Source organism: Sinohyriopsis cumingii, chromosome 1, assembly GCF_028554795.1.
Source record: "Sinohyriopsis cumingii isolate HCF-2022 chromosome 1, ASM2855479v2, whole genome shotgun sequence".
Taxonomy (NCBI): Eukaryota; Metazoa; Mollusca; class Bivalvia; order Unionida; family Unionidae; genus Sinohyriopsis; species Sinohyriopsis cumingii.
Genome location: NC_142961.1, coordinates 98,923,724 through 98,938,192, shown reverse-complemented (window position 1 = coordinate 98,938,192; position 14,469 = coordinate 98,923,724). Strand labels below are relative to the sequence as shown.

The 14,469-nt window shown below is 36.1% G+C and overlaps 1 protein-coding gene across 1 annotated transcript in view; it reads left to right on the top strand.

The window, feature by feature from the left end:
- LOC149807430 (uncharacterized) overlaps positions 1-12,414 on the top strand; it is a 56,484-nt gene extending 44,070 nt beyond the window's left edge. The window contains exons 8-10 of the mRNA XM_089954994.1: positions 775-1,034; positions 5,471-5,747; positions 12,284-12,414. Coding sequence (XP_089811120.1) covers positions 775-1,034; positions 5,471-5,747; positions 12,284-12,414 — 668 coding nt within the window. The remainder of the gene's footprint in view (positions 1-774; positions 1,035-5,470; positions 5,748-12,283) is intronic.
- The last annotated feature ends 2,055 nt before the right edge of the window (positions 12,415-14,469 follow it).

Below are 14,469 nucleotides of genomic sequence, written 5' to 3'. Positions count from 1 at the left end.
ACTTAACACGATGTACCAGATTATGTGTTCTCATTGGCAGCCCTTTTCTAAAATTAACTGGCAGGGGCTTATAATAAGTGATAAAACATTGTCTTGGATGTTTCCTGCACCAATATTAGACTCTAGCTTATTTCTTGATGTTGTACAATGTAAAGTGTCAAATTTAATGACATTCCTCCATCATTATTATCCTTATATATTAAAGAAATGCATTTATGTTGTTTGTAAGTGACTGCTTCAGCCAAAAATCAATATATCTCACCCAGTCAGTGATGAAACAAAAACTAACTCAATTGATTCCATTTATATATATATATATGATTCTTTGCCACTTGGTCATTTATACAGCAAGGAAATATATAAATGCAATACAACTTCAAAATACCCAAAATGGTGCTTGATGCTTGACTGGTCATGTATATTGCTAATATTTTTTGGAAGTTTATTGGCTGTTTGTTTTATCTTGAACTGGAAGTATGCTTGATTGCTTTTGAAAAATAATTAAGTGATTACAATAAGACCCATACTCAATTCAAGAGAGATTTATTTCAGCTAGTGTTATGACTATGAGTAGTGAGGTTTTCCAGAACTCTACCCTCAGTCATGGATAAAGGTCAAGCATACAATATATACAAATTATGCATATCACTAGTATTAACCAAATACATAGTATGATATTATTTTGGGCTCTGACACTGAACTCAAGAATAGTGAAATTCTCTCTGATCAACAGTAAACACCAGTAAGTAACCAGACATAAAATTCTGTTTACAGGAGTGTCTTGTTCAGATCCTGAATTGCTCTGTCAAGTTCTAAAGAAGTCAACACAAGTTGCTTCTTCCAGTCGAAGGACTCTGGAAGAAAACTGCCAAAGAGCTGGGCTGAAATTTCATGGTGAAACTCCGGGTAATGGGAACTGCTTCTTTGAGGCTGTGTCTAGTCAACTTCATCGATTAAATTGTGCTGTACAAAGGTCACCACAACAACTACGCCAGGATGTAGTTGCCTTCATGAAGGCTAATGCCATACTGCAGGTAAGTAAAAGACATTGCAATCTAGTATATGAAGACATTTTACTACATATAAGCATGGAGTCTTGAATATGAAGGATATTTTGCTATACGTAAGTAAACGTCCGTACATTCTGGAATATGAGGACTATACTTTACTACAGGCCAATAACAGTCTATACATTTCTGGAATATGAGGGACAATAGACCATAGGTAAGCAAAAGTAAAAGGAGTCTTTTAATATGAGGGACATTTTTTTATATTTTCCAATATTTTCCAAGATTGAATGAAGCAGCTACATGAAATTAAATGTGTAGACATTATGGGATAACAGGTATACTAAGTCTTAAACAGATGTGTAGACATTATTGGATGGCTGCTAAGTGTTAAGCAAATGTGCAGATATTATAGGATGGCTGGTAAGTCTTAAGCAAATATGTAAGCATTATGGGATGGCTGGTAAGTTATAAGCAAATATGTAAGCATTATGGGATGGAAGGTAAATCTTAAGCAAATGTGTACAAGACAGTTAATTCCATATTCATCAGTCATCTTGTACAAAATGTATCTATGATTCATGCGTGTTTGTACATACATACATACATATATACAATTTAAATTGTGTGTGCTGTAATTGTGAGGTAGTTTTATGAAGGTTTGTAAAATACGTGAGAAACAGACACAAATGGAAAAAATGTTCAATTAGGTATATTGGTTATTGTGGAGACTGTGTATAGGAAACTACCAGGTTTGTAGGAAACTTACTGGGACAGGCACTTGAGTTCAGTTACATACAGTAGTCCCTCTCTTGAACGGCCCCCCTGACCATTGGCCACCTGCTTCTTATGGCCTGAACGCCTTGCAACAACAAGTTTGTATCCAAAAGTACCCCTCAAGAATGGCCACCCCTCTAACGTGATCAGCGGCCAGCATATTAGTACAAAAATGGAACATGTTCCCCTCACAAGCAGCCACTTTTAAAAAATGTATCTAGAACCAATATTTAATTCATATCGTGACATAAAATATGTAATCAGATTATCACCATCATCAATACATGTCTCCCAATGTCGTTTCCGTTACTGAAAAACGTGTTGACCAAAGTACATGTAACACTAATGTTATTATATCATTGTCTATAAAAGCTGACATTTACAGGAAATGGGCTCAACAATGTTATGATAGAGTTTTGGGCTTCACACATCTGTCGAGTTCTTCTCTTTGATGATTACAACCGGACATAATTGTCAGGATCATAATAAAGTCAGCATAGGCTAAAAATAGATTTTGTGCATTAACACACACAGAAATTAACCTTGAACAGATCAGGGTACCAGACAAAGACCGAAAAATCATGTGACAAGACATTTATTGTTTCCTTTACGAAGGCATTTTGACCACTTGACAAAAGTTTTGACTGCATAATTAAATTGCATACAGTTAGCAACATCTGAATAAATCTTTACCAAACATTAACATGTCATCACGTAAATGGAAACGTATCATTTTAGAAGAAAGTCATTTATTCTACTTGATGACATTAGGTGAGGTAGTGGTTAGGGACTTGACAAACAATTTTATGTAGAAAAGACTCGAATAAAACAATTTTATTGTTGAAAAGACTTGAATACACAAAGTCATAATCAATAAGGAGGTTATTCAGCAGCAGTGGAAAAAGGGAGCAAATTGAAAGATAATTATATATGTACCAAGAGTTAAATGACGTTTTTGAATGGTTTTCAATGTGCATGACAGCAATATCCACTTGCTTATCATGCTTTTGCCAAGAACAAGAACGATTAATGGATATTCAATTGAAATAAGTCTATTATTATAACAAGAAGAACCTTTTAATAATTAATGTTACCTTTAAACGAAGATAGTAAATAAAGATATTAAATGCTTTGAAGTATGTAGCTTTCTTACTATGTACATTACATTTACTTCTCACAAAAGATTTAGCCCCCCTCTGGAAAGGCCACCCATCTTATAAGGCCACTTTCCCACTGCAGAAGGGGTGGCCATATAAGAGGGGAACACGGTATATGAAATTTGTGGAGACTTTGTATGGGATACTGCCTGATTGTTAGGAGACTTGCTGGGACAGACATTAGATTTCAATTGCTGGGTATGGAACACTGCCTAGCTGGTAGGAAACTTTGTGGAACAGGGGCTCCAGGTGGCTGAATGGTTTAAAGTGCTACCACCAATAACTGATATCGCCTCTGTCTGTGCGGTTTCGAGTTTCAGGTTCTGCCAATGTGAGTACTTGAGAAAGTTTGCTAGTAGCTTCCCATGGGGTGGTAGTTCTTCCGTGAATTTTCTTGGGTTCTTCCTCTACCAGTGATACTAGCCAATCTGTTTTGTTATGGTTTGTTTGGTGACTGGGTTTGGGCTACTACTGAGTCTCAGTAAAAAGCTTAGTGGGTCAGACACTAGAGTTTAAATATGTATGTTATTTGTGTGGAGACTGGGTATGGGGTACTACTGAGTCTCAGTAGAAAGCTTATTGGGTAAGACACTAGAGCTAAAATAGGTATATGGTATGTGTGGAGATTGGGTATTGGTAGTACCAAGTCAGTAGAAGACTTTGTTGGTCAGACACCACAGTTCATATATGTATATGGTTTCTGCAGAGACAGGTTATGGGGTAGTATGAAGTCAGTAGAAATCTTAGTGGATCGGACACCTGAGTTAAAATAGATATATGGATTGTGTGGAGATGGGGTATGGGATACTACTGAGTCAGTAGAAAACTTAGTGGATCGGACATTAGAGTTCCATAGATATATGGATTGTGTGGAGACTGGGTATGGGGTAGTACACAGTCAGATACACCACAGTTCAAATAGGTATATGGCTTGTGTGGAGATGGGGTATGGGATACTACTGAGTCAGTAGAAAACTTAGTGGATTGGACACTAGAGTTAAAATAGATATATGGCTTGTGTGGAGACTGGGTATGGGGTAGTACACAGTCAGATACACCACAGTTCAAACAGGTATATGGCTTGTGTGGAGATGGTGTATGGGATACAGCTGAGTCAGTAGAAAACTTAGTGGGGCAGTCACTAGCTGTGTGCCTTTACGTTTATTATGGCGTAAGTGTTACTTCATAATCAGGTCACCAATAGACAGTATAGTGTTTATCAAGGGTCATGTCTCCATTTTACTTGTTGAACTTTACTTCAGTGGTTTCATAAAGAGGTCTTCTTTTCACTTGCTGAACTTACTTACACACTTCCATGGTTTCATATCATGTCTTCATTTTACTTGTTGCAATTACATGCTTACAGACTTCATTCATATATCTTTGTTTTACTTGCTGTAATTACATGCTTACAGACTTCATTCATACATCTTTGTTTTACTTGCTGTAATTACATGCTTACAGACTTCATTCATACATCTCTGTTTTACTTGATGTAATTACATGCTTACAGACTTCATTCATACATCTTTGTTTACTTGCTGTAATTACATGCTTACAGACTTCATTCATACATCTTTGTTTTACTTGCTGTAATTACATGCTTACAGACTTCATTTGTACATATTTGTTTTACTTGTTGTAATTACATGCTTACAGACTTCATTCATACATCTTTGTTTACTTGCTGTAATTACATGCTTACAGACTTCATTCATACATCTTTGTTTTACTTGCTGTAATTACATGCTTACAGACCTCATTCATACATCTTTGTTTTACTTGCTTTAATTACATGCTTACAGACTTCATTCATACATCTTTGTTTACTTGATGTAATTACATGCTTACAGACTTCATTCATACATCTTTGTTTTACTTGCTGTAATTACATGCTTACAGACCTCATTCATACATCTTTGTTTTACTTGCTGTAATTACATGCTTACAGACTTCATTCATATATCTTTGTTTTACTTGCTGTAATTACATGCTTACAGACTTCATTCATACATCTTTGTTTTACTTGTTTCGCTTATACTCTACACACTGCAACAGTTTCATACCTTTGTACTTGCAGAACTTGCACAATTACACATTTCATTAGCTTCGTGCTAGGCCTTCATTTTGCTGAACTTAACACACTTACTGCAATTACATCATTTCAGGCCTTCATTGTAATGACTGAATTTAGACGCTTATAAGCTTATATATGTCAGAAAAAAAAACTTTCAGTGATGCGCTTGCAGTGAGATGAAGTAACAAGTCATGTAGTCAGTTTACCTCATCGATGACCATGACAGTCTATAAGATTATTTTCATACAATTCTCTAGTGGAAGCAAGACTAGGAAAGATCAAATGACATCATGACAGATAAACATCGTTTTCTTGAGAGTGAGGTTGAACAATGAAAGCACATATCAGATGTAGTATAATGTGCATCATCATCCATAAGTTAGTATGAGGAATGCTAATATTGATTATATGACATAACCCTGTAGACTATACAATGCTTCTCCACTACTCAGGGAGCTGAAGGTACCATAAACTTGGCTGAATTCATATCTGTTGGCAACTTTAATGACTACTGTGAACGGATGGTCCAGGACGGGGAATGGGCAGATCATGTTGTTGTTGTTGGGATGGCCCGGATGTTACAGAGGGATATCATGATCGTGACCAGTGCACCTTCTTCGGGACCTGATAACATCATCGCATGGGTTGTCGGCCAGACCAATTTTAATGGGCAGCCAATTCTTCTGGGGCACATATGGGAGAGTCACTACCAGTCACTACAGCCCATGGGTAAGAGTATATAAAAAATTTAGTTTCTTGACATTTAATTATGTTTAAACAATTATACCCATAAGTACAGTGGAAATAGTATTGTGAAATTCTTGAAATTGAAAAACCCTTCCAAAAGCCATTGTATATTATTTTCATGTTATGAGGTAACCAGAATAGAGCGTTGGTGTAGAGCAGTATCTAACTTTCCCTTTAGGTGTCCATATTCACAAGGAAACATGCTTATAAGGTGTCCATATTCACAACTATACAAGCCTATTTATGGTCTATAAGGTGTCCATATTCACAAGAGTACACTCCTTCATATGCTCGATAAGGTGTCCATATTCACAACAGTACACCCCTTTATATGGTCTATAAGGTGTCCATAGTCACAAGCTTCAAATATTTATATGGTCTGTGATTGCTCTGCAAGCATCTATAGGTGCCCTGGATCACTAGAATAAAGCCACTAAGTTGTGGAATTGTCAGTTTGGAATCTTGAATAGCTCCCCAAGGGTCACTAAGGTATAGTCCCTAATTTGTGGAATATGTCAGTTTGGAATCTTGAATAGCTCCCCAAGGGTCACTAAGGTATAGCCCCTAAGTTGTGGAATATGTCAGTTTGGAATCTTGAATAGCTCCCCAAGGGTCACTAAGGTATAGCCACTAAGTTGTGGAATATGTCAGTTTGGAATCTTGAATAGCTCCCCAAGGGTCACTAAGGTATAGCCCCTAAGTTGTGGAATATGTCAGTTTGGAATCTTGAATAGCTCCCCAAGGGTCACTAAAGTATAGCCCCTAAGTTGTGGAATATGTCAGTCTGGAATCTTGAATAGCTCCCCAAGGGTCACTAAGGTATAGCCCCTAAGTTTTGGAGTATGGTGGTTTGGAACATTAAATAGGTTCCCTAGGGTCACTAATATAAGCCCCTACGTTGTAGAGTATGGTGGTGTGGAATACTGAATAGATCACCTAGGGTCACTAAGATAAGCCCCAACATTGTGGAGTATTATGGTTAGGAAAATTGAATAGGTTTCCTAGGGTCACTAAGATAAGCCCGTAAGTTGTAGAGTATGGTGGTTTGGAATACAGAATATGACTGTGTACATGGGTTCGAGTCTAGGATTCGGCTAATGTGGGTATGTGAGAAAGCTTGCCAGTAGCTTCTCATGATTCAGTGGTTCTTCCTGAGGTTTTCCCGGGTTCTTCCTCCACCATTAATACTGGCCGCTATGCATAGCCTATCGTGTGCTGAAAAATGGCGTTAAACCCCACAACAACAACAACAACCAGATATATGAACTCTTAAGGTGGACCATCTAGACATGATATGAACTCTCAAGGTGGACCATCCAGACATGATATTTATAGGTTAGTGCATTTGTATGGGAAAATATGAACAAATTTTTCGGATGAAATACTGCACGACCTTGGGAGTTCAGTATATTCATTCGACAAAACGAGTTCATATTTTCCCATACAAACTCAGTAACCTTTTTATCATATGCTCATTTTCTTATTCTACATAATGCTTAATTATATTAAGAAAATACACTACAAAAAACAAAGTAACTGAATGTATGCCATATTCAAACTAAATACACAAGTGCAGATTCACCATTACACAACAACAACATTATTACTGCGCACATAACTCCGTCCAGATAAATTTGAACTTAGTTGCGTGCTCTGCATAACTTTCAGAAGAAAATGGCATGTCTAGTAAAAATTCAAATTTGGAGTCATATTGTGAATGAATGGGCATTGCAACAACTTTTCCATTCGATCTGGAATAAATAGATTTTGGTACTTGTGTCAATTCTACGAAATGTCATGATTATGGACTGGATTTATATGTGACAATTCCACATAAAATATATCGGATTGAAGAAGCGAGGGAGAAGCGTGTTGACATCTGCAAATGTGTTTCTGTTTCTGTCATTGAATGTTTGAAATCATAATGTGGGAAAAATATGAAGTCTTTCAATTGCAATTATCAAAAAAGGCACTATGGATTTTAATGCTTTTTTCATTTTGAGTGCATTAAGGAGGATGTAATTGCATTTATATTCGAAATTACAGTACAATTTCGAAATGTGTAATCAAGATTGAGAACCTATGACATTGCTCATGTAATTTGAATTTGCAGAACTAAGAAAGTACATTTTGAGCAAATTCAGGATATAAAACTGTAAGTATATATATATATATATTTGCCATTCTTATTACCAGCTAAAGAAGACAGTTTATGCCTTGTCACTTGCATGTTATTTGTAAAGACCCTTTTTGGCATCTACTGTATAGCTAGCATAAATCTGAAACATTGTATCAAAATATTTAACGTGGAATGTGCCAGAGATGCTGGTATGTGACGGTCCACGAAACATCAGCTTTACTTCATTCAGAAACAAATTTCATCAAACAAAAAGTAAAGCACCTACTATGTGAGTGTACATATTTTGTTTACAAATCAAAAGAGCTAGCGTCTGCATCAATTGTTTGTTTACAGTAGAAAGTAGTTCCTTTATAAGTGCAATATGAAGTTGCGCGCGAGTTAATTATCGTAAAATATTGAACAATTCTGACAATGCAAAGTTAACAGAGAAATAAATGAACATATAATAAGAACTCTTATGCTAGAAAACCATTGTTTATATGCCATTTTGTTTGGGTGGAGTAGCAATAACAAGGATTTTAAGGTGATTGCCATGGTGGTCATATTGAATGTCAGATGGGTAGTTTTTGCTTGGGAGGAAATAAACATCACAATAAGTCTTCTTTGTAAAAATATGAATGTGACCATATGTTTGTATCTGAAATGAATGTATTTGCTGTGTAAAACCTTAAGTAGTTCTTTACAGATGTGGGTAAAATGACAGATTTTCTCAACATTACAAACGCTGCAAGAATAAACATCAGAGTGTTGCATTCAGATAATGTGAGAAAATAATGTCATCGAATGGTAGATAATGTAAGCAAAATTACTGGGTTGATTGTATGGGCTTTCCCCGGACTTCAGAGTTAAAACTTGCAGTATTTTTTAGCAAGAAATTGGCCTCAGACACAAACATCGTACATCATGTTATATATTTAAAACATTTACTGCATTTAACTTATTTCTGTATAATGCCACCAATTCAAATCTTTTTTCTTTGAAAATGACAAAACAAACTATATTGACTAATGTTGGTATAGGCACTAGAGAAACATATACTAAATAACAGATAAACTTCATCCAAAGATTATACTAGATTCTTCTGAATACATGTCATTTGGAGTGTGAACTTTTTTAAGAGTTTAGCCTGAAAGTGTTATATGATTATTTGAAAACCCAAGCAACTCGATATCCAAAATGTGCATTTTAAATTCTACTCCACTGTTTGTCTGTATAATATGCTGCACCACACAATGTTGGTGTGTCAAGAAGATAAAAAGGTCTGATAAGTGACTTGTTATCCCAAGAAATAACCTAACCTAATTTCCACTTTTAAATGGCACTCCAAAGACATATTTCTTCATCAAAATCATCATGCAATTACATTAATATTAGGAATTAATCTATGTTACCTTTTTGACTATGTCTTTCTTAAATTGTGAAAAAGGACATTCCATATACATGTATATGGATCATATAGATATGTCAAGGGAAGTAACGCTTACAAATTAACTCCTCTTGTTCTGTATATGTAGCCACCCTTATATAACATAATTTAACTTAAGCATTGCACAAACAGTGCCCCAAAAATGCATTGCAATTTACATTTAATTTTGACCAGATAATATCTATTTCTACTTGTAAAGTCAAAAGAAATGTGTTTCTCCTCCTCCAAACCTGCTGCCAACTGTTAATAACTTGCTTTCCTTCCTGTCTATTGAGTAATCTCCCCAAGCCTGTTGGCAACTGTTAATGACTTGCTTTCCTTCCTGTCTATTGGGTAATCTCCAGTTGTGCAACAGACTTTAACAGACTCAGATCACTTTATTACTGCCCATCATTCAAGATGGAGACAGCGAGGTCTCTCCATGAAATGCATGGAAACCGTTCTTGATCTGTCTGACACTTATTCCTATTCACACATCATGCAAATACTTTCACTTCATCTACAACGGGGTAGTAAAAAAGTTCTGCACCTTTATATTCAGCTTTAATCTCAGCACTTTAAATGTTCATCAAGATGTTGGGCACCACCAAATTCCACTTTAGGATGCTTTTCTCCACAGCGATGGCAGTGTATCTGGTTGGTATATTGAAGACACTATTCACTAAGTGGTAGTGTACCTGGTTGATATATTGAAGACACTATTCACTAAGTGGCAGTGTACCTGGTTGATATATTGAAGACACTATTCACTAAGTGGCAGTGTATCTGGTTGATATATTGAAGACACTATTCACTAAGTGGTAGTGTATCTGGTTGATATATTGAAGACACTTTTCACTAAGTGGCAGTGTACCTGGTTGATATATTGAAGACACTATTCACTAAGTGGCAGGATGTCTGGTTGCTATATCGAAGACACTATTCACTAAGTGGCAGGATGTATGGTTGATATATTGAAGACATTATTCACTATGTGGCAGTGTACCTGGTTGATATATTGAAGACACTATTCACTAAGTGGCAGGATGTCTGGTTGCTGTATTGAAGACACTATTCACTAAGTGGCAGGATGTATGGTTGATATATTGAAGACATTATTCACTATGTGGCAGTGTACCTGGTTGATATATTGAAGACACTATTCACTAAGTGGTAGTGTATCTGGTTGATATATTGAAGACACTTTTCACTAAGTGGCAGTGTACCTGGTTGATATATTGAAGACACTATTCACTAAGTGGCAGGATGTCTGGTTGATATATTGAAGACATTATTCACTATGTGGCAGGATGTATGGTTGATATATTGAAGACATTATTCACTATGTGGCAGTGTACCTGGTTGATATATTGAAGACACTATTCACTAAGTGGCAGTGTACCTGGTTGATATATTGAAGACACTTTTCACTAAGTGGCAGTGTACCTGGTTGATATATTGAAGACACTATTCACTAAGTGGCAGTGTACCTGGTTGATATATTGAAGACACTTTTCACTAAGTGGCAGTGTACCTGGTTAATATATTGAAGACACTATTCACTAAGTGGCAGGATGTCTGGTTGATATATTGAAGACATTATTCACTATGTGGCAGGATGTATGGTTGATATATTGAAGACATTATTCACTATGTGGCAGTGTACCTGGTTGATATATTGAAGACACTATTCACTAAGTGGCAGGATGTCTGGTTGATATATTGAAGACAATATTCACTAAGTGGCAGGATGTCTGGTTGATATATTGAAGACAATATTCACTAAGTGGCAGGATGTCTGGTTGATATATTGAAGACAATATTCACTAAGTGGCAGTGTACCTGGTTGATATATTGAAGACACTATTCACTAAGTGGCAGGATGTCTGGTTGATATATTGAAGACAATATTCACTAAGTGGCAGGATGTCTGGTTGATATATTGAAGACAATATTCACTAAGTGGCAGGATGTCTGGTTGATATATTGAAGACACTATTCACTAAGTGGCAGGATGTATGGTTGATATATTGAAGACATTATTCACTATGTGGCAGTGTACCTGGTTGATATATTGAAGACACTATTCACTAAGTGGCAGGATGTCTGGTTGATATATTGAAGACAATATTCACTAAGTGGCAGGATGTCTGGTTGATATATTGAAGACAATATTCACTAAGTGGCAGTGTACCTGGTTGATATATTGAAGACACTATTCACTAAGTGGCAGGATGTCTGGTTGATATATTGAAGACAATATTCACTAAGTGGCAGGATGTCTGGTTGATATATTGAAGACAATATTCACTAAGTGGCAGGATGTCTGGTTGATATATTGAAGACAATATTCACTAAGTGGCAGGATGTCTGGTTGATATATTGAAGACAATATTCACTAAGTGGCAGTGTACCTGGTTGATATATTGAAGACACTATTCACTAACTTTAGTTTTGGTTAATGATAATGAACATCCTTCTCTACCTGATTAAAATTTTAGAGTGGATAGTCAGTTCACAAAGCCCCAGAAGTCTTGGGGAGTAGTGTAAGCTAAGATTAATGTGTTTCCTGTGCAGGAGATAATAAAATGCCAGAAGTCCTGGGGATTAGTGTAAGCTAAGATTAATGTGTTTCCTGTGCAGGAGATAATAAAACACCAGAAGTCCTGGGGATTAGTGTAAGCTAAGATTAATGTGTTTCCTGTGCAGGAGCTAATAAAATGCCAGAAGTGTTGGGGAGTAGTGTAAGCTAAGATTAATGTGTTTCCTGTGCAGGAGCTAATAAAACGCCAGAAGTGTTGGGGAGTAGTGTAAGCTAAGATTAATGTATTTCCTGTATAGGAGCTAATAAAACGCCAGAAGTCCTGGGGAGTAGTGTAAGCTAAGATTAATGTGTTTCCTGTGCAGGAGATAATAAAACGCCAGAAGTGCTGGGGAGTGTGGAAACTATAAATCATGTTGTTTTCTATCCAGATGACGAAGCCCATGAAGTCCAGCAGAGTCATGAAGGGAAACAGCCTGTCAAGGAGGAGACAGCTACAAAAAGAGAACAGAAAGCTGTAAGTAGTCCATATCTGATTCATGCAGCTTTGTTTACCACATGACAGAGCCAGTATTCTTTCTTAAGTTTAGTTTACTACACGAGTCAGTAGATTTGCTTTCTTTTAGTCAACATAAAGATATCAAAAATCTGAAAACAATATTGATGATTTTGGTACTTTTTAAGAAAGAAATTTTTTTGTGCACAAGAAAAATACAAGTATATGAAATTTCGGGATCCACACCACAACTGTGTTATATCCGAATTTGTGTTATGATGGAGTGCGCTATAGCGGGGTCACACTGTATATATGTGTACATGTATTTGTGTATGTATGTACATGTTTGCAAACATTTGTGCATGTGTGTGAATCTGTGCATATGTTTGTATCTGTGTGCATGTGTTTGTGCACATGTCTGTGTATTTGTACATATTATGAAGATGTGTTAGGTAACTGTACCTGTGTTTTTGCACATTTGTATGTATATGTGTACATCTATACATGTGTTTGTACATAAGTTTGTACATATGTACATAGATATGTGTATATGTGTATATGTCTGTGTACATGTTTTTGCAGATGTGTTTGTATATGTATATGTGTATATACATATGTTTGTGTACATGTGTTTGTACATATGTTTATGTCTTTGTACATATGTTTGGACATATGTATATGTATCTGTATATGTGTGTTGTCAATATTTTGTTGATCTTAAGTTAAAGTGGCGCTGATTTGATGTCTAATATGTGGTCATCATGACATACTTGTATTTGCTACTCAGATAAAAGGGAAGGGAACTTCATGTTGAGATGCAGTTTTCATCGGAAGAGGTCTTATGATGTCGAGTTGGCCCTAAATGGAAATGAATTACCCATAAAATGGCAGCCATTAAAATATCGCTATTTGTACTCCTCCCAGATGAACAGCTATATCATCATGGGGCTTTTGACACATGGACAGCTATACCATCATGGGGCTTAACCAGTACACTACTTATGATGCTTAGTTGATCCTAAATTAAACTGGTACCAGTTGTAAATCTAGTTTGACTGTCATGACAGCTGTCTTTCAAATCTTGTCACAATTCGGAATGGATCCTTTATATGATGTTGGCTTTTGACCAAAGAACGCTTGATATGTTTACTTTGTTCTGAATGAAAATTGTTCTAATCTTGATATCCATTATATTCACAATATTAGTTAGATTGAAAATCTTGTTATCGCTGAAGAATATCTGAGATTTGGTTTAAGCAGTTTCTGCAGTTAAAAGAAAGAAATGGCCTTATATTGAATTCCTGGAGATCCTTTTACCCAAGTAGAGCATCGGATCCCTCATGGGAATTGTTTAATATTTTTCTGAAAGCATGTACCTATGATTTTCACATCCATTGTGACCTCGTTATGGAAAGATCACAGATTAATGAGAATTATTAGGGCAAATGACTGAACATTACTCATCAGGTTCATTTGTTGTTAATGCTTATAAAATGTTCTTTAAGCTACAGTATTTACCTTCAGACAGTGTGTTAATTATCAGCCTTGGATCAGTGGAATCTTTTGTTTCAAAAGAAAAATAAAACCCGTTTCAAGTTTGTTTTATTGTGTTTTGATCACTGTTGACCCTTCAAGAACATCCCATGTGAATGTCTAGGCAGTATCACTGTACCCATTATCAAATTTTGCACCATGCACATGTATGTAAAAGTAGGAAAGAACATCAATATACCAGTAATCGTATTTTACTTAAATTGCCTGATATATTCAGCAAAGATCTGTCAGAAAAATGGAATCTGTCATAATATAAAATGAAGGACGTACAGCAAATAAAAAAGTCTCAAATTCAGCAAGGTGCAGCATGTATATAGCTGTCAGCTGTTCAGCAAGATTAGCGTGTAGAGATGGAAAAATGTGGAGTTTCTGTGTGAGTGATTTTTATTTTTAACTTGGCATTAACACTTTTGCAGTAATAATGTTATGATGTCTGCACTGTGGCAGCTCTTATACTGATGTCTAGAACTGAGGAATCATGCCGCAGACTTGTAGCTTCATGTCCCACCCAGTCACATTATCCTGACATCAGGCCAACCAGTCCTAACACTGACCTCTTAATGCTAA